The 24,825-nt window shown below is 55.9% G+C and overlaps 1 protein-coding gene across 2 annotated transcripts; it reads right to left on the bottom strand.

Annotated features, from left to right (window-relative positions):
• Positions 1 to 287: 287 nt before the first annotated feature.
• CERCAM (cerebral endothelial cell adhesion molecule) lies at positions 288 to 15,667 on the bottom strand. 2 transcript variants are annotated; one of them, XM_019637390.1, is made up of 18 exons: positions 15,500 to 15,667; positions 14,743 to 14,874; positions 11,289 to 11,348; positions 10,971 to 11,059; positions 10,498 to 10,601; positions 10,128 to 10,261; positions 8,582 to 8,692; positions 8,324 to 8,441; positions 7,668 to 7,802; positions 7,319 to 7,523; positions 5,308 to 5,427; positions 4,912 to 4,988; positions 4,703 to 4,809; positions 3,704 to 3,836; positions 2,202 to 2,329; positions 1,832 to 2,035; positions 1,165 to 1,417; positions 288 to 813 (listed from the first exon to the last, which is right to left on the bottom strand). In XM_019637390.1, the coding sequence occupies exons 3-17, from the start codon at positions 11,324 to 11,326 to the stop codon at positions 1,165 to 1,167; spliced, it is 1,956 nt and encodes a 651-aa protein (XP_019492935.1). In that variant the 5' UTR covers positions 11,327 to 11,348; positions 14,743 to 14,874; positions 15,500 to 15,667; the 3' UTR covers positions 288 to 813. The 2 variants fall into 2 exon arrangements, with proteins under 2 accessions (XP_019492935.1, XP_019492946.1); XM_019637401.1 differs by lacking the exons at positions 10,128 to 10,261; positions 10,498 to 10,601; positions 11,289 to 11,348; positions 14,743 to 14,874; positions 15,500 to 15,667 and having other exon boundaries at positions 1,165 to 1,410; positions 10,971 to 11,057.
• Between the last annotated feature and the right edge of the window lie 9,158 nt (positions 15,668 to 24,825).

The raw sequence follows: 24,825 nt of genomic DNA, 5'->3' as shown, positions 1-24,825 counted from the left end.
ACAGGTGAAGATCCAAAGGCGGCAGGATCAGCAGCCCTGGGTCTGGCTTGGGCCCACGTGGCCTTAACAGCAAGGTGAGGCCGGTGATGGCCATGTCTGTCCCGATGACTGAGTATTCACTGTGGGCTGGGCTCCTTTTCCCACCATCACCTTTACCAACCAGGAGACTAAGGAGATGATGCCAGGTGGGCCTGACTCCTCCTCCAGGCTGCCCTCCTCTCGGTCTAACTGCTCATCTCATCCATAGTTCCCAGACCTAGTGACAAGCAAAGAGGCTCAGCCATGAGTTAAAAAATATAAAGTGCAAACGGCTTTTATTGAGGACCTACTGTATGCTGGGTCCACCTCCCACCTCCCTGCACTTCCCATTGGCCAGGGAAGACGGTGAACCCTGGCAGGTGAAACCCAGGTATCCAGTTTGGGGCAGGGGGACTAAGGTGGAGGTAGAAGGGGGGGAGGGGTCCCAGCAGCTGGGTCCTCAGGGAGGGCAGGGCTCCTGTGTCTGCCCAGCTTGAAACAGAAGACTGTGGCGCCTCCTTCCTTCCCTCCACCCCAGGCTGAGTCGGCCCAGCAGGGTAAGAGCTGCCAGCCCTGCCCTTTCGCTACATGACCTTGGGGAAGGGGACCCATCTCTGAGTGGTTTCTCCTGATGTAAGATGGGGCCAGAGGGCAGAGTGACCATGCCTAAGGTGGCGGCCAGGTCTCTACTGGGTCTGTGGTTCCTAGTGGCAGCTCCTGCCAGCAATCTCCAACTCCGCTCCCTGGACAGCTGTGGCCTGCTCCTGGGAACTCTTCTGGAATCACCACCTGGACCTGGTGGGACAGGACAGGCAAGAGGAGAAAAATGGGAAGAACTGGAGGAGTGAGGCTGTGAGAAGCAGACACAGAAACAGACACAGAGAGACAAAGGCAGGCAAAGACAGACAGACAGACAGAATCAGAGACAGAGAGACACCAACAGATACAAAGAAACAAAGCCAGAGACAGAGAAAGAGAGAGCTAGAGGTGGAAAGAGAAATGCAGAGACAGAGAGAGCCAGTAGGAGGGAGAGAAAGAAAACAGAGTAAGAAGGGGAAAAAAGACCCAGACGCAGAGTCGGGCATAGAAGAGGAGAGAAACCCAAGGCCCACAGGGCTGCGGTCCTCTTCCCAGCCCTGCCCTCACCTAGAGCTCATCCCTGTGGTGGGGATGGAGGCTGTGCCCACTGCTGCCAGCCAGGTTCGGGTGGGGGCCGCGCAGGGTCTTGTGAGAGCCTCTCCAGCTGATGAGGCGGCCGCTGTCGTCGTCCCAGGGTGAGGATGTCTCCGTGTCGCTGAGCCATTCCGCATCCCCCGCGTAGTGAGTAGGGGCAGCAAGCAGCGGCTGCGCAGAGAAGGCCCGCAGGTCCCGGGGCCAGAAGTGTGCCTTGTACTGCTCGCTGGGAGGCAGGAGGACAGCTCAGGGGGGCTGAGGTGAGCCCCTCCACCCAGACCTCATGCTGGTCTGGAGCCTGGCACCTCACCTGCCCACAGCACCTCACTGTCCTCCCCAGCTAGACCTCACAACAAACATGAGAGGCAGGGTTCCTCTTATCCCCATTTTCCAGATGGCAAAACTGAGGCTCAGAACAGGGAAGTTGCTTGACTAAAAACCACACAGGCAGCAGACAATTGACACCTAGGTTGTTGGTCTGACTCCAGGATGAGGCTGGGTTCCTCAGTTACTCTTTGGTGACCTGGAAGAAGTGACTCAGCCTTGCCAGCCTCAGTCTCCCCACCTGCCCAGCCCGGGGACTGACTGCTTGCTGAGGTGGGGAGGGGATGAGCCTGCCCTGCCCCCAGCTGAGACTCACTTGGGGTGCTGGTCAAACATGATGGGCAGGAACTCATCCACAGGCAGCATCCGGCGCAGGGGCTGGGAGGCCAGCAGCTTGTGGGCGCCCGCCAGACTCAGGACATATGCCAGTGTCCAGTAGGAGTACCCAGCCACCACCAGGTGTGGCACCCCCTCCACGGCAACCTCCTCCTCAGGGTTCACCTGCTTCCGGCCGAGGTAGCTGCAGGTGACATCGAGGTTCCCAGGAGTCACACTATTGGGGTGTCGCAGGACCTCTCCCCCAACCCCGTCCTCCAGGGCCAGGCTGTGGGGAGGAAGGCTCCAAGCAGGAGGCAGACTCCCCGAGGCCCGCCCCTCTCCCTGCCCCTGGGGCACAGGCTGCCTACATCAGGTCCCACGGAAGTCTCTCTGCCTCCACCTCGTCCATCAGCCGCTCCAGCCTCCCCCGGAAGTTGCTCTTAAAACGCACGTCGTCCTCAAACACCACGACTCGGGCCAGGCCCCTGGCAACCACCTGTGGTATGTGGTGGGGTGCAGGGTGGCTCTTTAGATTCGGGCTGTCCCCTTCCACCTGGCTAACACTGACACTCTCCCTGGCCTCACTTATATGCCAGATGCTCAGTCCTGGCCACATCCCTCAGCTGCTCCAGAGCCTGCCAGGGCTCCCACTGCCTGGGGATTGAAATCCCAATGCCTTGCTCTGGCACTTAAGGCCCTTCAGCCCCCCATCCAGCTCTCTGAGTTGACTCATGATGGCAGTTGGAACCCATGCTGCATTCACTGAGCGCTGCTACATCCCAGGGGCCACAGACCCAGCCTGCCTGCCCTCAGGAGGCAGTGCACATGAAGGCCCTGTACAGCAGTAAGGAGACAAAGAAACAGAGAAGCAAATTCATTTATCCAAGGACACACAGCCAGGCAGTGGCAGAACCGGGGTCTGAACCTGCACCGCAGGACTCCAGGGCCCAGGTCCTCCCTCGGCCTCCTGAGCTTTCCTAAAGGAAACTGGGCTGGGCAGGGTGGGGGAGACCCTAGCCCCCAACATCCCTAACAAAAAGCACTCTCTGCAACTTTTGGAAATGTGAAAAGAACATGACATCAGCTCAGTAAACAGTGAAATATATGTCATCCTTCAATCTGTTCCGACAGGAGAAAACAAACAGAAATATAAGCTCACATGCAGGTATTTGGGCTACAGCAGAAAATAGAAACAAGGGGTGAGTCTGTGTGCCACCTCCTGGAGCAGGCACCCCTTGGGGGCCACTGTCCAGGCAGTGACCTCTCAGTGGCCCTGATCCTTCCCGCAGCGTCTGAGCAGTGACCTCTCAGTGACCCTGGTCCTTCCCGCAGCGTCTGAGCAGTGGCCTCTCAGCGGCCCTGACACCCAGCTCTGGGCTGAGGCTTTGTGGCTGAGTGCTGAGGATGCCTGTCTTCTTCCCACCCCTGAGCTCGCCCAAGTCCTTCCTGCCTCAGGGCCTTTGCCCACACTGTTTTCTTTTGCTAAGGAGGCTCTTCTCTCTGCCAGTCAATGGCAAGACCTACCCTGACCCCATACCAGGCCAGTCCACATTCTAGGACAGCCTGTACACCTCCACTCCATTGCAAGCTTGCTTCTTTCCTGATTTCTGTGCCCCCTCTGGTCCCTGAGCCCCAGGAGGGCCAGGGCTGAATTTTCTTGTTCACCTCGGTATTCTCAGAGCAGAATATCTCCTAGCACACAGCAGGTGCACAAGAGAGACTGGAGAATGAATAAGGTGTAGGGTTGAGCACATAGGAGGTTTAAAGCTGCTGACTGGGTCTTTGTTAATCGCCGAGGGCTGGGCCTAGAGCAGGGAATGGGGGGCCCTGCTTTCCCTGAGGGAATGGGCCGAGGGGGCGGGGTCCTCACCTCCTCCCAGATGGAGTAGTGGCTCAGGAAGCAGCCCACCTCACCCTTGGTCAGCGTGCGGCCCGAATAGGGGTCCTGGTAGCCAGGGAGCAGGTCCACACCGAGGCTCCTCATGATACTGCTGTTGAGTGTCCTGAGAAAGACGAGTGTAATGGGTGGAGGGGTGCCCACCAGGGACCTGTCTGGGGCGCCTGGCCAGTGCATGTTGGGGACAGTCACAGTGGAATCTGGTTTGAAGGAGGTTTGATGGCCTGACGTCATCAGTGACTGGATCAGGGAAACCATAGCCACTTGAGGCAGGGGTGACCCTCAGGGGAGGGGGTGGCAGCATGGGAAGGCGGGAGGTGGCCTGAGGGGGCTCACTCCAGGATGAATGCAGGGAACTGGCAGAGGCCCAAGCAAAGGAAGGACAACCTATGGTTAGAAGGGCTGGGGGCATAAGCAGCAAACAGCAGTGGGCATGGGGAGCCCCGGAACCCCGGGTTCCCCTGGAGAACGTGACTGGTCTGCTCCCACCCCACCCATTAGGGACCTAAGTTTGGGAGAAAGAAGAATAACCCTGATGATGATCATGAAGACACCTATCCTGTGGAATACATACTGTGTCAGGTCCTGGCTACATCTTCCCTGAGCCCTTACAAACCTCTAAGAGGAAGGCACCCTGATTGACCATTTACACGTAAAGCTGAAGAGGTTGGGGTGACTTGTTGAGGTCACACAGCTGCTAAGGGGCAGAGCTGGAACCCGAGCCCAGGAGCCCCAGATTTGGGCCTTCACCACCGTACTCTCCTTCCTCCTATGGGCTGAGCGAGAGCCTCCTGTCCTAGTTCTGTCTACCCTGGGACTCGCTGACACAGAATTACTCAGGCTCTGTTTGAATACTTCCTGGAATAGGAAACTCATTTAACTCACTCATATCTGCTTTTCCCACCTCGAAGGATCATTGATAGACCATACTGCCCCTCAGCTGCTCGGGGCCCCATCCCCAGGGAGTCTCACCGGCCATCCACAGCATCCACTACCCGCCCAGAGATCTCCATTTCCCAGAGCGAGCTCAGCATGCGCTCACGGCGGTCTGGCCGGCGGGCCAGGCTGATGACAAAGACCTGGAAGAGGCAGGGGAGGTGAGTGCAGGGAGTGGGTGCAAGAGAGGAGGGGGGAGGGCGCACCCACCTCCGACCCCAGTCCTGCAGGCTCAGGGGACTTACCTCATCAAACCCCATCTTGGTGGGACTCTTTGGGGGCTGGGACACATGAGCCGAGGCCCACATGGGAGGCCCGTCCACTGCAGAGGAAAGCACCCCCAATCATGAGTCCCTACAGTCTTGTCAGTGGTGACCCTAGAGTCCTAGCTCCCCCCATTCCTACCCCCTCAGCGGAACGCCCAGCAGGAAGGGCCCTTAGATCACACAATCCACCTGCCTCCATCGTAGAGATGGGGAGACTGAGGCCCAGTGGAGAAAGGGGCTTGCCTAGAGTCAGGGAGCGAGTTAGGGGTGAGACTGGGACCCCGAGCCCGATGGCCCATCAGGTCTGAGGCCTAGGAGAAGGGGCACATGGGGAGGCAGGGGGCAGCAGGTGGGTGCCTGGCTCCCAGCCCTCACCTAACGCTTCCAAGATCAGGTGGATGAAGTTGATCCTCTCGTCCTCCAGCTCGTGGTGGGACTTCACCGGCACGTTCATGTACCCATAACGGTGCTCATTGCACACGTGAACCGAGACCCCTGCAAGGAGAGGCCAGGTGAGTGCTGAAGTAGGGGGTAGGGCTCTCAGAACGCAGCTGAGGTCCTGGGCCCAGTCCTCCCAGTGGCCCAGTGCGTGAGTCCTCGCTGGGACTCGGTGTCCCCACCTGTGGGATTGGAGCGAGAAAGGGCTTGGCTCAAACAGTATCTAAGGGAGCTTTCTGCTGAGATTTATTCATTTAACAGCACCCTGCTGGGTGCTGGGGCAATGGTAGTGAGCAAGACAGAGTCCCTGTCCTTGGAGATCAGGAGGAGACAGGAGCAGGCCAACTCGCAAGTGACTGCAGACCAGGTCATCACTCCACCCGCTAAACCTCTCCCACCTCTGCCCAGACGTAACCTGGATCTAACACCATCACCTTTTGCCCAGATCCCTACATTTAACCCCACACCCTCTCCTGCCCCCTCCATGCTGTTGCTTTTATTTCTTCAAGATTTGTCATGTTTATTAGAATTCTTTATTTACTCGTTATCTTCTATAGACCGTAAACTCCTCAGGGGCAGGTGCACGGTATCTATTTAAGTTAACCCCACACCCAGCATGGAACACAAAGCCTGGCCCAGAGGAGACACTCAATAGCTGGGTGTTAGATGCATGAATGATGGAGACAAAATCACCACTCACTAAATTCCTTCAAACCACTGACCAATTTAACAGTGGCCGATACTTGAAGTAGTGGTAGCAATAAAAATAGACTTGCTTCTTCTGTATTTGTTTCACCTTCACTCACTTTTTATATTGGATTTTTCTTGCGTGCCTGCACTGCAGATGTCGCCAACACCTAGTGCACTAAAAATCCGATGACAATGCTCCCCTCTGGCTACCACCCCTCACATACTGTTTGCTTAGTCAGGTACAGCACTGCTGGATTAAATCGTCACTTCTCATTCACCCTGACCATCACCAGCAGAGTTCTCCTCCACCCACCAGACAGTCTCCATGTCCCCGCCACCCCTCAATCTACACCCTGAATTATATTCTCTGGAGCCTTCTCAAGAACCTTACTCCAATATTCTTGTCTCTGTCTTGCTCTCACCTTTGATTAGTCCTCAGAACTGGGCTCATCCCATTCAAACCCAAATGCTTTCTAGTAGCTTCCATCTTAAAATAGCTGCCAGCACCAGAGTGATCTTCTAAGTGTTCAAATCCCATCATGTCATCCTCTGACGGCTGCCCAGTGCTCTCAGGCTAAATAGCTCAGACGCTGACTGGCCAGGTCCACATCGGCTGAGCCTGCCTGCCTTTCCTGCCTCAGCCTACACCAAGCCCCCCCACCCTCACCCCTACTGTGTGTAACCACCCGTCTTCTCGTGTCCCCTGCACCATGAGCCTCTGCATCTCCTGGTCCCGTTTGCCCATGATCTTTCCTGCTCTGTTCGCCTTGTTAATCCTGCCCATACTTTTGATCTCAGCCCCAAAGTCCACATCCTCCAGGAAGCCTTCCCTGACCAGGTCAACTCTATTCTAAGCTCCCAGAGCATCTACAATCAAGGAACGCTCCTTCCCGTCACAGTTGTGATTGGACATTAATTTGTGTGCTCCTTTGATTGATGGGAAGGGAGGTTCCAGGAGGGCAGGGACTGCCTGATTTGACTCATCGCCATCTCCCCAGTACCTGGTACATGGGAGGTGCTCCATAAATATTTGCCTAATGAAGGAATCCATGAAAGTGCCATGATGGGGACAGCCAGAAGAAGGATCTAGAATAACTAACCTACTAGAGCAGTGGGCTCAAGAAAAGCTATGACCCAAAGGACACAGAGGAGTTAACAAGATGACTTGTAGAGTGGGGAAGGGCATGCAAAGCAGAGGGAAGAGCATATGCAAAAGCCTAGAGGCTTCCAAGGAACAAGCAAAAAGAGCTGTCCTCACCAGCAGCCTGACAGGCGTAGGCGAAGACAATGATGTCGTCGAAGGGCCAGGTGTAGTTGGGGTGAGGGGGGTAGAAGGCGAGCTGGGCTGCCCCCTCTGCCCGTAGGGATACCAGGAAAGTAGAATGGACCATGGGGACCCGGAAGCAGCCCCGGCGCTGACGGTTCTTGGTGGGGAAGTACTCGGCTGTGCGGCGGTAGTAGCCCTGGGGAAGGGGGTGCTCTGGGCTGTGAGAGGGCCCCCTCAATCTCCAGAACACTGCTTCCTGCCACGGCCCACAGACCCCGAGGCCTTCAGGCTCTCTGCTCTCCATGTCCCTTCTCTCCCAGGACCTCATCCCGAGCCTCACCTGAGGAGTGATCCCACACCAGAAATTGGAGTAGTAGGTCTGGGAGTCCAGCATTGGGGCCACCACGGGTAGCCCCTGCTCTATCAGAAGCCGCAGCGTCTGGTTGTTGGTCAGAATGTTGTCTGTATCTGCAAACTTTTGGGAGGGGGATGTCACAGGCCCCAGCTTTGCCTGAGCTGCAGCCCCCTGGGGATTCACTGAGTGGGGTCCTTCCAGGTTGTCAGAGACCGAGTGGCTCTCAGGATCCAATGGGGTTCCCTTCGAGAGGTCTAACCTACAAACCAGTATATCTGTTTCTGGACCAAAGATCTAGTCTGGGGTACTGGCTCAGGAATTGGGTACAGAGATTTAGACCTGAGTTGCTGATCTAAGAACTTTATCTGAGATCTGACCTAGGGAGTAGCTCCAAAGACCTATTCTGAGCTCTAGTCCAGGGAATTAGGCTCAGTGTATACCCTGGGCTCTATCTCAGGGATTGAGGCTTAGTACCTAGTCTGAGTTCAAGCATAGGGATCCAAGCTCAATATCTGGTCTGGTGTCTGACCCAAGTTGCTAGCTGAAGGATTCAGCCTACAGGAGGTTAAATCACACCAAAATTTCTGTCGGGGCAGATAGTACCACCTACGGGAAGCCAGCCCTAGGCCAGGCTTTCTTACCAGGATATAGTCAGCCCCCCAGCCCCTGGCAAAGGTCAGGGCTTCCTGCTTCAACTCCATCAGAAACTGGTGCCTTGCTTTGGTCCAGTGCTTGGGACCCTCTTCGTCTGGGTAGTACCTGAGGGGATAAAGAGATGAGATGTTCCCATGGGGTAGGTGCCTCTCACTGGCCTGTTGGTTGTGGCTTAGGCTATCCCTTTTCCTCTCTGGGTTGCAGCAGTTGCCCATCTTCCTGGAACCTTTCCCTCAGATCACTACCTGGGCTCTCCCTCGGGCCTCCAGACCACGGCTGCATAGTCATCGCCCACAGCAGCCAGCCACTCCTGCAGCATCTCCGTGGTGTTGTCCACATTGTGGTCCGTGGCACACCTGGGGACACAGGAGGAAGTAGGGTGAGGGGCACAGCTGCAGGACAAAACCCCGAAGCAGGCTTGACCCCCAGAGCACCAGCACCTGCGAGGCTGGCCTCTCATGGGAGTAATGGCAGTAGGTGTACTGCAGAGAGGCTGAAGGCAGACCGCCAGGCCTCCACCACAGGTCTGTGACCCACTGTGTGACCTCAGGTAAGTCCCATCCCTCTCTGGGCTTCACTTTCTCCCTCTGTAACTATAAGACGCTGCTCTGCTGCGGCTGGAACCAGCCAAGAGGGCAGATAACAGAACGTGAGTGCATTTTGAAAGATGAAAAGAACATACCTGCCCCATTCACTGGTTACCTTCCTTCCTTGCTGTGTGACTACAGGTCAGCCCCTTCCCCTCTCTGAGTTAGGACTGGACAGAAGAGCTGCTGCTTCTCTCTGCCCAAAAGTTGTATTAAGAACCAAACCACACTCTGAGTGTCCCTGAGAAGCGCTGATGAGCCCGAGCTCAGTTGCCGCAGATATAGCCTTTCCTCTTCCATGGAAGGGGCTCCCATGACTCACTGGGGATGGGGTGTGGGGGAGCCTTAGCTGAGAACCCAGGTTTTAGGTGGCACTGCCCCTTTAAGCCAATTGCCCAGGAGTGAAGACTAACTACGTGTCAAGTCCTGTAGGGGTGGAAACTAATGAACTCCCAAACTGTGGTAATTGTGGGCAGCCTCCCCAGGCCATGGCTCCACCCCCAGCAGAAGTTTGGTGTGTTCTGAGTAGTTTGTCATTTCTCTCAGTTTATCCCCAACCTCAGCTTGGGACTCCTCCCTGTTCTGGCTTCCACAGACTGTGGCCTCTGAGTCCAGTGTCCTGCGGGGACGCCTGGGGGAGGAACACCAGAAAGGGAGCGCTGCCATCAGCTGGCAGGACCACCCCTCTACAGAGAGAGGCTGGAACCAGCCCAGTAGTGGGGGGAGCAGGTCTGACTCCCCTGCAGAGCAGCCCCCTCCAGGGCTGACAGCATCTCCACTGCTCCCCAGGAACTCCCAGTCTTGCTGATCCCTGCCACCTCAGGTCCCAGGGGATGCCAGCCTGTTCCTGTCTTCTCCACTCCCAGTCAAGCCAACCACAGGTCCCATGGGGTTGAGTTTGGGCTCTGAGGCCTAGGGCGAGAGGGGCTGGGCCCAACTTACACCCAGAGGAGGTCCCAAGAGGAGGAGTAGGGGCCAGGGTGGGTGTCCCAAGGTCAATGTAAGGCCTCAGGGGTCAGTCTGCAGGACCAGGGGGTACGGAGTCGTGTCCGGGGGGCCTTGGGGCTGCGGAGGGCCTGTCTGGGAGGGGAGGAGCCTGTCTGGGTTGTGTCTGGGCAGGGAGCAGATGGGGCCATCTGGGGTAGGGGCTCTCCCTGGGGCTGGGGGCAGATACCCAGTGGATGCCAATGCCCGGGTCTCTCACCAGAGGGCCAACCGGGCCCGGGGGTAGTCCAGCCGCTCCAGCGCGCCCAGGTAGTGGGGTAGCGAGTGTTCCGCATTGCGGGCCAGGATGGCAAGGACCACCGCGGGCGGCGGCGGCTGCGCGACGCCTGCAACCTGGAGCCGCAGCCCCAGCAGGAGCAGCAGCTGGAGCAGCGGGGCGGCGGGGACAGCGCGCATGGCGGGCACTCAGGCGGCGGCGGCGGCGGCGGCCCCCGGGGCTCCCGGCCCGACTGAGGGGAGTGGGCGGCGCTGCAGGGCCGGGGCGGGGCCCGGGGCCGGGGTGGAGCCGAGGCGGCCAGGAGTGGGGGTTGGGGGAGCGTACCCCCCAAGAGTGGGCTCCCACTTCCTACCCCTATACGGGAGTTCTCAAGTGTCTTTTCCTCGGCCAGGGGCACCGCAGGGCCAGGACCCGGAGACCTGCTCCAGACACAACCCGGGAGCAGCCCCCGCCCGGCTGGATGCCGGAGGGGGACAGGGGGGAAGAGGGGAGGGTCTGGGGTGACGGCATCCGAGCCTCCCCGGCGTCTGCGAACTCTCCACTCCAAATCCCTGAGCGTGCAACCCCCAAAATCCGGCTTCCCCGAGCGCCCGACGCCCCTGAATCCGGACCCCTTGGCCCTTCGTCCCACCCTCGGACCTCAGCCGCCCACCCCGCGGGACAGCACAGACTTCGCGCGGCCCTTCCGGGGTTCCCCGGCCCCGCCCCCTCCGCCGCCCCCGGGCGCCCTCTGGCGGGCCCAGATGGAACTTCGCAGAGCCGCGAGGCGACGCGTGGGCCTGGGAGCAATATTGGCTTGTAGGGCGGGAAAGGGGTCTCCCTCACCTGGGCGCCATCCTGCTGCGGCCCGAGTCTGGCGTCCCCCGTGCGTCATCGCCCTCGCCTCAGTCGCCGGCACCGGCACCGCTCCGGTCCTTTAAGAGAGCAAAGTTCACTCTTAGACTGAGTGCATACCTAGGGGGCACCATACAGCCCCTCACGGTGTCGCAGCCCCCCTCCAAAGCAAGCTTCCCTGGGGCCGAGTTGGGGTCCTAGGTCCTGCTAAGAAGAAAAGGGATCTCCAACCTCTCTCAGGAGAGGGCAGGAAAGGTGAGGGGCCTGGAAACACCAATGGTGTGTTCTAACGTCACATTTGCCACCGACCTCAGGCAGCTCCTTTTCCCTGAGCCTCGGGTCCTCATTGGGGCCGTATTGCAAGAATTCCTAGAAAGAAAGAATGCATTTGAAGCTTTTCTCTGCATGGAGCCTGGCCCCAGGAAGAATTCCTGAGGCTGGAAGACAGAACTGAAGAGGAAGCCAGGCTCCCCTTTCATTCACTGCACCCACCCACCCACCAGAAAGGCCTACTTTCCTAGGGCACCTTTGGGTCTCCCTTCAGCCTCTTCCCAGAGTCAAGGAGGAGGGCTAAGCCTGTGCATACTATCTCCACTGAGAGGAGAGGGGTGGGGCTCAGCAAGGAATGGACCTGGGTCGTGCAACCCTTGAGTCCAGGAGTCCTGGCTCCAACCTCCTCTAAGCCCCCATGGAAGCTTCCAAGTGGGGCCGCTTCCTGGCCAGTGGCCCTGCAATGGAAGACCTAAGGCCTCTTCCTGCTACTACTTTTTGGAGAAAAGAGAAGCCACCACCTGGGAACTCTCAGTTCCAGCCTCTGAACCTTCCACCCTCTGCCCCCAAGCTGGCCTCTGCTCTCACTGCCTGGTACAATGGAAGAGGCACCCCTTCCTCATGACAGAACCACTCCTGAGCTCCAAATGCCAACCCCTTGCCCTTCCTGAATCGCCAACCTCCCTCTCTTCTGGATTCTTCCTTCCACATTCCAAAGGATTTAAATCTCCCCCAATCTAAAATACAAAAACACCAAGCTGCCCGCTGCCCCCCAGCTGCAGCCCTACCTCGCTCTCCCTTCAAACCTCTTGAAAGCGGGATCTGTGCTTTGTTCCCAGTCTCGCTTCCTCATCTCTGTTCACCGCTTGACACAGGCCAAGGCTGCTCCAGCCAAACTGCTCCTGCCAAGACCATGTCCTTCTGGCCACTCCTCCAATGGACACTTCCTCCTCACTCAAGAGGGCTGTCCTCAGCAGCTGACCACATAGACCATTCCCTGCTTCTGGAAAACTGGCATGTGTCTCAACTGCCCACCTGGACCCAAATTCTATCTGTCCAAAACAAAACCTCAATCTTTCTCCCAATTCTGCTCCCCTTCTGGAGGCCTTCACTCTAGGGAACGGCACCTCCACTTATCTAGTCCCTCAAGCTGGAGACCTGGGTGTCACTGATGACAATTCCTTCTTTCTTAGCCCAAGCCATCACATCATCCTGGCAAGACCACCTCCTCAACATCTCCTGTACGTGGCACTTGCCTGGCTCAGGGTATGAGCACCCAACACTCACCTGGGCCCCTGCACCTCCCAGCCTCCCCACCCCCACCCCACTTTCTCCCTGGAAACCATTCTGCACTCAGCGGCCTTTTCTAAAATACCTGACATTAACACCCTTGATGGGGTCGAGGGCTGCCCATTGCCCGTCAGCATAGAGCTCAAACCCCTCAAGGGTCAATGAGGCCCTGCATGGCTGTCTGATGCTTTCCCAACTCCTCTGATCACCCCTCCCACCCAATCTCCTGCTCCAGCCAAACTAGACTATGTACAGTTTCCAGAATACTCCATGCTTTAGGACCTTCCCACATCCTTTTTTGTTGCTGTTCATCTGCTTGAGCTGGTCTTTCTGGCCAACTCCTACAGGCCCTCTGATCTCACCCTAAACTTCCTTCCTTTGGAAAGCCTTCCCTGATGTCATGCCTGGGGGACATACCCCTATATGGCATCCTATATAACCCATTCATTCAGCAAGTATTTATGGAGTACAAGCTAGGTGCATGTAGAATTCTAGGTACAGGGGTAACCAAGACGGACCATCTCTGCTTCTCGGGCGCTCACATTCTGGTGAGAGGAGACAGACAGGAAACAAGCAAACTGAAAAATTAGTAGGTCGTTTCAAAGAACGGTAAGTGCTATGAACAAAACAAGTTAATAAGAACAGAGAACAGGGCTGGCCGAGTGGTGCGTTGGTTAAGAGTTGGCTTAACCAACTCTTAAAGCTCTGAGCAGCAAGGCCCCGGTTCGGATCCCACATGAGGGCCAGTGACGCTGTGCCCTCTACAGCTAAGATGGTGAACAACAGCTCAACCTGGAGCGGGGCTGCCATGAGTCACCAGATATAGCGTAGGCTGCAGTGGAGCTGCAGTGGGCTCCCGTAAGCTACCATGAGTGGCCGGCAGCCGGCGAGCTACCAAGAGCCACCATGAGCGGCTGTCCAGTGGCCTGCGACCGATCTGCCTCACCCGGGAAGAGCGCAATGATCAAAATACCAACATGGGCCAGTGAAGCGACATCCTCCACAACTAGACTGAAGAACAAAAAGAACAGCAACTTGTCTGTTCCCCACCCCCAATTCCCCAATAAAATCTTAAAAAAAAAAAAAGGACAGAGAACAGCTGGGGGCGGGAGGTAACATTGAATTGAGGGGTCAGAGAAGACATCACAGAGCATAAGGGGACCCAGCCAAGGGCAGTTCTGGGGGAAGTGTTCCACGTGGAGGGAGCAGGTGGGCCAAAGTTCTGTGGTGGGAACAAGCCAGTTGGCCTGGGTGGTTGGAGTAAAGTGAGGCGGGGAGTACGGTGAGATGTGAGGACCCCCAGGGCCTGGAAGCCATGGCAGGATTTTGAATTTTTTTTTGAAGACATCGGCGGGGATAACCAGAGAAGTGACGTGATTTGTCTTTAAAAGACTGCTCTGGGGGCGGCCGGTTAGCTCAGTTGGTTAGAGCACAGTGCTCATAACACCAAGGTTGCCAGTTGGATCCCACATGGGCCACTGAGATGCGCCCTCCACAACTAGATTGAATCAACTACTTGACTTGGAGCTGAGGCGTCCTGGATAAACACACTGTTCCCCAATAAAATTAAAGAAAGAAAAATAAAAGATTGCTCTGGTTGCAGCTCAGAGAGTGGACCATGGGGGCAAGGATGGAAGCCACGCTTGGACAGGGAGAGATGACAGTGGGCAGGGTTGAGGGGTGTAATGGGATTAGGCGTGGGAGAGGAAGCGAGGAATCAGGATGACTTACATGGTTTGCAACCAGGCTGGAAGGTGGGCTAGTTACTAAACGCGGAAGGCTGGAGAAGGTGGGATGTAAATTGGGTTCTGTTTTGGGCCTTAGTTTGAGCTTCCCTTTAGAATTCCATGTGGAAAGGTCACACCTGACCCGCCTGGCTATGAGCTCTGAGGCAAAGACCTGTCTGCCTCCTTCACCATTTTACCCCCAGCCCTACAGCAAGGCCAGGTGGGCATAGGTTGGGCTCTCAATAGAAATATGATGAGGTCATTGCAGAAGTGGGCTGATCAAGCACCTGTACTCCCACTTACACTCATTTTTCCCCCCAAAAAATATGATAATAAGACATATTCCATGAAGGTAACATTGGGCCAAATTCACAGCAATTCTAAAGCAGGTTCTCAAAGTATGGTCCCTAGACCAACCAGCATCAACTTCACCTGAAAGTTGTTAGAAATGCCAACTCCTAGGCCCCTCCCCATACCTATTGAGTCAGAAACTGCGAGTGGAGGTTAAAGCGAGGAGTCTTCCTGGTGATTCTGATACAGGCTTACGTTTGAAGCTGCTGTTCTATGGGGCCAAAGTCCTCATTCTCCAGGTAATGTGGAATACATGCCTGGAAAAAAAATTGGGCCCATCTATCGGAACAGGACCCAGATCACCCTGGATCAACATCTAGTGGAGCTCTCGGTTTCGGCCCCCGACACACACTGCAGTTCTGACCAAAGCCAGGTGGTGGCGCTAGTGCCTCAGGCTTCACTCTGGCCATCAGGAACTAGAGACCCCAGAATGGTCCCCCTCCCCAGTGCCTTCTTCCCTCTGGGAGCCTCAGCTCCAAGGCCTGCGCACTGGCAAAGGCTCTACGGGTGGCCTTCATCAGGGAGAGGATCGTGGAGGCTGGCACACCCAAGGTGGGGGCCAATCCCCTCTTCCTGGAGGTTAGGAAGGTGGGCTAGAGGAGACCCCTTGGTCAGAGAGAAATTGGGGGTGTTTGGCCTGTGGGACTTGGGGGTCAGGAGCCAAGGAAGGTGGCTCTGGTCCCATTGACTCTGGCCACACTCCCATTAACCCTCTGCCTACCCTGCCCAACCTCAGGCGAGGTCTCAGGTGGGGGCAGCTTGGAGGTACCCCAGGGCCCAGACAGAGCCCCAGGGTTGGGGGGTCTTCACAGCCTGGCAGTCAAGCAGGCTGAGAACAGGGGCCCACAGCCAAGGGGATGCTTGGATGGAGCTCTCTCTTACCAGCTGCCAGCTTCACGTCGCCTGGGTTGGGGGCTCTCTGGGCCCCTGTCCTGCTGTGTGGCCAAGGGAGCCCAGGATCCCAGCCAAAGGAGGAGCCCATGCCCCGCTTCTGGTCCTGGGTGCAGCTCGGCAGATAGGTGCCCAGGAAGCCCGCCTGGGCTCCCTCCCACCCCAGGTTCCAACCCCAGTTTCCAGGGCTGGGTGCAGGCTGGCCCCCCATCTGCTCCCCTACCCTTCATCTTTCCTATTTAAGGGGAGAAGAGACCTCCCAGTCCAGCTGGAGTCACCCTGCGCACTCTGCTTAGACCTAGCCTACCTTGGCCTTTGCTCCAGGAAATCTGCCCACGCGCCCTCATCTCCTGCAGTCCCACCCAACACCCACACCCACTCCAATGGACTCTCCCTCTTGGCCATGCCTCCCTCTCCCAGGACCCCAGTGTGGCGCTGTCCTCTGAGGCTCTGCCTCTGTCCTTAGGAGGCTGGGGCCCGGGCCAGCTGTTTTCTCCAGGCAGCCAGCTGTTTTGCCCATCAGGAAGCAGCCCTGGCTCCTTGACTAAACCGGCTGCAGCGTGGCAGCCCGGTCTGGGCCAGAGCCTGGGAGCTGTTAACTCCTCTGGGCCCAGGCAGCCCCTTCCCCTCCCAGCCCATCCCCTCTGCTTTCCCCCTGACCCGCAGGAGTAGCTGGTCACAAGACTTCTAGAGACCTCAAGAAGACCAAGCCTTGCTCTGTGCACCCCCATCAACAACTGGTAACCCAACTCGCTCCCCTTGTCCTCAGGTGACCCCAGGTGAGAGAAAGGGTCAAAGGGATACATGCTACCGTTTCGAGCAATAATAATAACAGCTATCATTAACTGAGTGCTGTGTGCCAAGCATGGTGCTAAGTGCTTTAAATGTATAATCTAACTTAATTTTTACAACAACTCTGTGAAGTTTTCGTTTTACAGATGAGGAGAGCAAGGCATGGGAACCTAAGTCACTTGCCCAAGTCCACACAGAGTTGGGGTTTGACACGGGGCTGCCTGCCTCTCTCTGGCCGGCCCTCCTGGCTCTAGAGTTGCTGTTGGTGTTGCTATTTACATTTCTCTGAGCTCTTCCCTGCAGGCTTGCTTTCCCTGGTCTGGGACTCAGCAGCACCATCTGTGAAATGGGAAAACTGAGGGGTGGAGCTGACGCCACCACCAGCTCCCAGTAGCCTGAGTCCGGAGATGTGCCAGGCTCTGCACTCAACACCTTCCAAGTATTTATTAGCAGATCATTCCTCTTGGTGGCGGCGGTCGGCCTGGGCTAGGAGCCCGGCTCTGCTGCTTCCTGGCAGCTGGCTTTGGGCAAGAGACTTTCCCTCTCAGAGTTTCAGTGTCCAGAGCTTGAAAATTGATATAAGAACGCTACCTACTGCCTCCTCAATTTTGTTGTGAAAGGATGAGATAATGCAGGTAGAGTGGTTAGCTCAGTACCCAACACAGAAGGTGGGTGGCAATGTTACCTCTTGTTATTATGACCATTAACCACAATCTGGAAGGAGCAGGGTGGCCCACCCACCACTGTACACCCCCACGCCCAGCACAGAGCTGGCACTTAGGAGGGCTCTGTCCTCACTTTGTTAATGAATGAACCCTGGTCCAGTGGTACCTACATGGGGACAGCAGGCTGCAAGAGGGGCACAACTTGCCCAAGGTCACAGTTACCAGGTAGAGCTATGGGAGCCCCAAGGCGCCCTGCTCTTAACTCCTGCACCCCTGCAGCCTTCCCTCCTGAAGCTGGACCCTGGTCTGGTGGAAGAGGAGGAGGGACAAGGGAATAGGATAAATCCCAGGGCTGAGACAGCCCAGAAGGTGACTGGGCTGCGGCTGGGTGGGATCTCAGGATCTGGGAACGACCCCTCAGGATGCAGTGACCCGTGCTCTCCCCCTTTGTCCCCTCCCCCCTGCCCACCATGGGTCAGCTCCCTGGTCCCAGCCTAGACATCTGGAACTGGGGCAGACAAAGGGCTGCAAGGAGGGACAATAACCTTCTGTCCATTTTCAGATGCTGGGCCTGGCCTGGCCAGGGCTGGGGGCCGGAGCCCCGGCGAGGCGGTGCCAGGCCCCCCGCGGGCAGCGGACAATGTTGGCAGTGATGGAGAGGAGGCATTTCAAAGTGTTTTGTTCCCGCTGACCCCCTCCCCCCCACATCTCGCCCCAGCTCGGGGTGAGGCCCCAGCCCCACCCCCAGCCACCCAGGCCCCTGCTCCTGGGCGACTTGGGGACCGGCCACATTCTTGACCTCAGGGGAAAAGTTTAGACTCTTTGCGCCCTGGGCAACAATAAGTGTCACAGAACTGATTTAGGAGCAGCACTTACCATCACAAAGCAGCAGACAAAGAACCAGGGCTGAGAACGCGCTGGGCCTCTGCGCCTACTGCTCCAAGCGCTGCTCACTTCTCTCCTGGGCTCTGCCTGGGCGGGACTGGGTGCCAGGGCCTGACCCTGGGCACACCAGGCGGGGACGGGAAGGAGAAGAGGCCGCGATCCAAGGGCTGAGAGCTGCTTCCTGCTCCACCAGCAATTTGCTATGTGACCCTAACAAGCGCCCCACTCTGGGCCTCAGTTTCCCTATCTGTAATAAGGAGGCTAAACTGCAAGGCCGAAAGCTGGAGGCTCTGATCTTGCCGGCAGAAGTGTTTCGATGATGAGGATGATGATGATGGTGGTGATGATGACGATGATGGTGATGAGTATTTACTGCTTCATTCTGAGCACTTCACAGGCGCCAGGCACTGTGTTCACTACCCCTTTTCTGGCCTTCATCCTTGTGTGTGTGTGTCTTTTTTTAACGATGATTGAGACCACTCCGGGGCCATCCTCTCCCTCTTAGTCTCCCAAAGGAAGAGAAGAATGATTATCAATGGCAAATGACAGTTACAGAAACAAGACCAAGAACCAAGAGCCAGCCTCACACTCGCGGAACGCTGCACCTCCGTGAGGTTTTCGGTGCTCTGTATGTTCAGAGAAACTTCTCCAGTAACAAACTATATAGAAATGATTCCGGAAACTATAGTCTTTTCATCCCCCTATGACATCCAAACCTCATCAACCTCACAAAAGCAGGTGTATCGTTAATCCCAGTTTACAGTTGATAACTGAGGCTCAGAGAAGTTGAGTCAGTTGTCCAGGCCCACACAGCTTGAAGGTTGTGGAGCTGAGACATGAGCAAGGCTGGTTCACTTCTGACTATACTGCGGTGGGGAGGAGAGAGAGTCAATGAGGCAGCTGGACCCTGGTGAGTTCTGGGTGGGAGGGCCTCTTCTCCCAGCCAGAAGGCTATGAATAAATAAATGTCTGATTACCCCCAGGGGGAATTCCACTCTTGGAGCAGGTGCCTTTAAAAACAAGATTGATTCTTGACTGCGAGCAGACACCCAGATGCAGGGGATTGGACACAATGACCTCTAGTGGAGACCTCCTAAGATTTAGAGGCAGGATAGGAGAACATTTAAGGGCTTAGGGCTCTAGAGCCAGGCTATGGGTTCGAAACCCAGCTGTGATTTTCCCCGGGAGTGTGTCCATGGACAAATTACTTCAACATTCTGTGCTTCGGTTTTCCAATCTGTAGAGTTGAACCCACCTTGTAGGAGTGTGGTGACCATTCATGGAAGGCCTCAGAATAGTGCCTGACTCAGTGGGGGCTGCCTGTATCTGTTCACCAAGGCCCTCCCAGCCACATCCCAGGACCAGGACTCCTTAAGGTGGGCACCGTGGGGATGCTGTGGCATACAGTCAGCTTTCCAGGAAGTGGTTGGGCTTTGATTACAGCGTGAGGTTAGGCACCGAGAGCAAAAGGGTCCCTGTTCTTTGAGATCCGTAAGGCACAAGCCAGCCATGGCTTCTCAGAGACAGTCCGAGGAGACTGTGGCTTCTCCTATGCCCCGACAGGGGTTGCTCGGCCCTGGACATGGTGCCTGGAGAGAGGACAGCAAGTGAAGGAGGCCCTGGGAGGTGCTGTCCAGAGTCCACCCCCCTAAATCCAGAGAGACCAAATTGTACGTGGGGAGGGAAAGAGTGGTGACCGAACATGGCATCCATAGCACAAACAGTGCTGCCCTCGGCGTCGTAAGAAGGCCTGGTGGGTTTGAGTCCCAGCTCTTCCAACTTGCTGTGTCGCAGAAAGAGTTGCTAGCCCTCTCTGCGCTCATTCCAAAAGTCTTTTAGAATCCAAAGTGCTCAAAGGAGACCATGACAGGCCTCTCCGGGATTCCAAAAGTCTAATCCAAAAGTTGGCTTGCCACCCGGGAGTCCTGCTCCCCAGACTCCAGCCCCTCCTGTCTCCCCTCATCCCGACTTTCCCTACAGTTTCTCAAACCATCCCTTTGGCTCTCTCACCAAATTACCAGTGGCACACGGACCCCAGACAGAGGGTGGCAGTCTAACGGAAAATGTCAGATTCTTGGGGACTCGCAGAGCGTGTAGAGGTCCAGGGAAGCCCCAAGGACAGCCTCACCTTCCCCTGCTGCCTAGTTGTGGGGCCAGAGTAGCACTCACCTGGGCAGAGCACCTTGAGGTCCCCCTCAGCCCTGGAGGCAGATGGCACTGCTGAGGCCGCCTTTGGCACAAGGTGATTTCCCCACCCAGTTCCTGCTGCTGAGAAGGGCTGGTCAGGCAGGCCCTCAGGTGCCAGACAGCCCTTCCCTGGCACAGGTTTTCTTGGCATCTGCTGGGCAAGAAAACTGGGGGTGGGGCAGGGAAAGATTCCTGGGAAAGGGCGAAGGTGTACCCTATAGGGCTTGTCCTCAGCCCCTAAACCCACTCCCCTTCTAGACACTGTGGGCCAAGGGTCCAGGAAGCCATGGGCCCACAGGGGCCGGGAGAGGGTTGATGGGGGAGGTTGAGATGAGCCCAGGCCCCTGCCCCATCCTGCCCCCCTCTCCCCACAAACCGGTCAGCGTGGCCCAGGCTGCAGTGTTTGCTTTTCCTGTTTCTACACTGACTCCATTCAGAGCGGCCTTTCTCCACCCCCGGCCTCTGGGCCAGGGCGCCAGGGCACCAGGGAGAGAGATCACCACCCCCCACGCTCCCGCCTTCCTAACCCACTCCTGCCATCTTCACTTTGGGGACTGTCAGCTTCGAGGACTTGCTAGTTTTCAGAAGGAACTGCAGAAGGAGGGGGACTGGGGCAGACTCGCCCTAGTGGAGAAGAGGGAAAGAGGGGAACCAAATGGAGGAGAGGGTGGTGGGAAAAGAGGAGCATGAAGCGAGGTTGGGAGAGAGAAGTGCCAGAGGGACGTAGAAGGGACTGATGGAGGACAGGGCTCCTTACGGAGGAGGCCCCAGGCACAGGCGGGGTGGGAGATGGGCACAGAAGGGGCAGACACGGAGCGAGGCTGGCACAGGAGGCAGGGAGTGCCTTTCCAGGCTGACCCAGGGCCTCACACCTGGCTCTGTGCCATCCAAGCAGGCAGGCAGGGCCTGAGGTGGACCCTGAGGTTGGGGGCTCCAGGCTCCCACCTGGAAACCAGCCTTCTCCTCATGCCTGGACCAGGGGCCAGGCGGGGCTGTGACCTGGTCTGGGGCCAGGGGGAGGAGGAGGGTGAAAAGTTTCCCCAAGTCAGAAGGCCATGGGGGAGGCATCTCAGGGGGTCCTGCTCTTTGCTCTCTCTGACTGTCACGTTGGTACATAAAGGGGGTAGAAAGGTCAGATGTGGCTTTTCAGGCCCGTGGGAAAAACTCTGTCCATTTCCCTAATCCATATTTATTGGTGTGAGACACTGGGGTGGGAGGAAGCCCCCATCCCCCACCCGCTGCCCTGGCCAGGCCAGGTTAGCACTAAGAACAGGCTCCATGTCACCCAAATCCTACTCTTTGTCTCCAGATTGGCTCCAGAGTCCTCCTCCTTCCCTCCTCCCCTTTGCTCCCCCCATCCCCCTTTGGGGTTGCCAAGCAACCGTGGAAGGGTAGCTGAGATATTTTCTTTATTACAAGCAAAAGCAAGACAGCATCATGGCCCCAGGAGGGGAACAGGGTGGGGGCTGGGGGAGACGGGGTCTTGTGCTCTGGGGGGACCTTGATACCTCAGTGTGCCCAGCCATGGGCAGTGGGGAGACAGGGCCTCAGAGCCCAGGAGATGGTGGAGAGTGGAGCAGAAGGGTGGTGGTGATGAGGGTGAAGGGATGCACAGTCTACATAATGCTAGAAGAAGTGGTGCCAAGAGACCCAGGTCCCAGTCCCTCACCTGTCATCCACTAGCTGTGAATTCTGGGCCAAGTCACTTCCCTTCTCTGAGCCTAACTTTCGTCCTTGGTAAAATGGGGGATAATGGCATGCATTATCTCATTTAATGCTCATGATAACCCCATGAGACATTTACTTTTCCCATTTTGCTGGTTAGGAAGCTGAGGCTCAGAGACGTGAAGGGACGTGCCTCGCAGGTAAATGGCAGAGGTGAGATTCTTGAGCTCCAACTCTTGTTTTTGATAACAGCTTCATTGAGCTGTAATTCACATACCATACAATTTGCCCACTTAAAATATACAATTGAATGGTTTTTAGTGTATTCACATAATTGTGCAGCCATCAACCACAATCAATTTTAGAACATTTTCATCACCCCAAAAAGGAAGTCTGTACGCGTTAACCTTTGCTCTTCATTTCCCCCAACTTCCTCTCCCTCCAGCCCTAGGCAACCACTGATCTGCTTTCTGTCTCTATAGATTTTCATATTCTGGATATTTCTATAAATGGAATCATACCATATGTCTGAGTCCCAAATTTTAACTTCCATTGGGTCGACCTCACTGAGTGCTGGGGTAATAGAGTAAAAGTTGTCAGATGGTGGCATGGTAAAGGATGTGGGCTTTGCTGTTGAAAACCTGGCGCCGTCATTCAATAGCTCTGTCCCTGGGAAAAGTTACTTCCTCCCTCTGAGCCTCAGGCCCCTGGTCTGCAAAGTTGGGAGGGTAATGGCATTTCTCACAAAGCTGGAGTGATCCATGCAAAGTGCTAGCCCAGCACCCAGTGCTTCACATATGGTACTGTCACCTGGATTACCATGACCCATGCATCTGCAGGTCTATTTATTCCTTTACCCAAGCAGTTAACAAAAGTTAGCACCTTGTAAGGGTCAGGCATTGTTCTAGGTGCTTGGGATATAGCAATGAACAGGACCTGTTCCCTGTCCACACAGGGTTGACATTCTAGTGGAGAGACAAGTAAGACAGCTGGTCAGTCGGAGGCTTTCAGAGAGCAGCACGTGCAATGAAGACAGCAGCACGACGTGAAAGGGAAGAAGCGCCCAGGTGTGCTGCTGTAGTTGAAAGGCTGCCTTGCCCTGCTCTCACCCATCTCATGGGGACAGACATCTTTTATAAACTGAAACATGTTACGTAGGGCTGAGGGAATCTTAGGCGTCCCCTCTGCGTGGGGACAGTAGCCTGGCTTTGTCATCTTCTGAGACGGGGGACATGCCAGGTTGTCAGTTCATTTCTGAAGGCAGGCTACTCAGCCGGTCACCATGTAAGAGCACTTGCTGCTCTATGAGAACTCTGTACAGATGGGGCATTTGGAGCCCCAAGCAGGCGGCAGCTGGCCTGGGGAGGCACACCGAGAAGTGGCAGAGCCCAAGCTTTGAGGCCAGGCCTCAGGGAAATGTGGTTTGATGGGAACATTTAAGGACTGGACTCCAAAGTTGGAAATATCTGGCACAGAGGTGCAGCCCGACCAACCTGTTGCCACAACTGCTCCCTGGGCACCTGTCTACAGTGCTCTGGACCTTGGACTTGCCTTTGAAACAGAATCGAGGCCACAGCATGAAAGAAGCTCCCTGTTGGCCCCTTTAACGAGCCCCACCCACAGCAATGCCTCCAGTTCCACACCTCAAACTTTAGCTGATTGGCTGCATTCATGCACCCAGTCAATTCTTTATTCATTCATCTTTCATTCAAGTGTCTCAACATCTGTTTTTTCATTCATCTATCTGTCCATCCACCCATTCATTTAATTATTACTCCAATAAGGCATTCATTCATTCGTTCATTCATTCATTCAACAGACATTTACTGAGCAGGTCCTTTGTGCTAGGCACAATGTTTGGTGAAATGCCAGTTCTGGGGGGAAGGCCATGCTTAACTGGCAGTGTGGATGACTTTGTTACCTTCTTCCTGAGCATTGGTGTAAAGAAGGGAGAGAGCAGGGACTAGGAACCACTGAGTGCATGGATGAGCCTGAACATGTATCGTGTGTGCGTGTGTGTGTGAAGATAATGATACAACTTTACTGCAAGCCAATGCAAGGTGTGTTTGTATCCTCCCCAAACCCCAACCATCCATAGGGAGGCAGGACAGGCGTAAGGGCTCCATGTCAGAGGCAGTAATTAAGGTTCAGGCTATTAGAATTCACTTGCCCTGAAAGCCCAAGTCGATGCCGCCTCCTCCAGAAGTTTTCCCATAGCCTCCCTGTTGGGATGAATTGCTCGTCTTCTCTAGTCCCAGGGAATTTGGCTAATACTTCAGTTGAAGTGTTTTCCTATGGCTCTGCTCCGTTCACTGGAGCTGGCTGGATACTTCTATGGAGGCAATATCATATGGTTCATCTTTCTCTTCCCCCTCCCACCAGACTCCACATATACAAAGAACACCTCAGGTGCTCACTAAATGTGATTCATTGCCAAGTGACCAGCCTAAGGCCATCAGCGTGGCCAAGAACACAGTTTGAGACCCCGCTCTGCCTCACCTAAGCCCAGGCCACCCTAAGCTTTCACCTGCAAACCAGCAGTAACTTAATTGGTCTCCTGTGGTCCAGCTTGCCCCCCCCCCCAGTCCATTCTCTACACATCAGCCCCAGCAAACCTTTAAAAATGTAAATCTGAGTTTGGCAGACCTTTCAGGATCCCCACTGCAGGTGGGATAAAAATCACAAATCCTCCCAGTGTCCTATAGGGCCAGGCAGGGTCACCCCGGCTTTACCTCCCACTTTCTCTTCCTCTCCGCGCCCCAGCCATGCCTGATTTCTCCTTCCAGAACGCACCCCAAGTTCTTTCTTGCTTATTAGCGTTGGAGCAAGCTCTTCCCTCTGCCTGGAAGGATGCCAGCATCAGCGCCCTGCTCACCTTCACCGAACTCCCCATTCACTGATCCGGGCAGCTAGCTGTCCCCATTCCTGACCGGCTTCCCCTGTGCATCTCCTTTGGGGACATCTGCCCACTGCTGAGTCCCTAGCTAGCACACAGTAGGCCCTCTATAAATATCTATTCAATGACTAGCCGTAGGACCCTTCTAGCCTCTCCTCAGTTTCCCTGAGGGTGAGGTGAATAAGCCCTTTTCTGCCCAGGACTGATGGCTTTAAAGAGCCCTGGCA

This window comes from Hipposideros armiger, unplaced genomic scaffold (assembly GCF_001890085.2).
Source record: "Hipposideros armiger isolate ML-2016 unplaced genomic scaffold, ASM189008v1 scaffold_3, whole genome shotgun sequence".
In the NCBI taxonomy this organism is placed as follows: Eukaryota; Metazoa; Chordata; class Mammalia; order Chiroptera; family Hipposideridae; genus Hipposideros; species Hipposideros armiger.
This window is presented reverse-complemented; position numbering and strand designations above follow the sequence as displayed.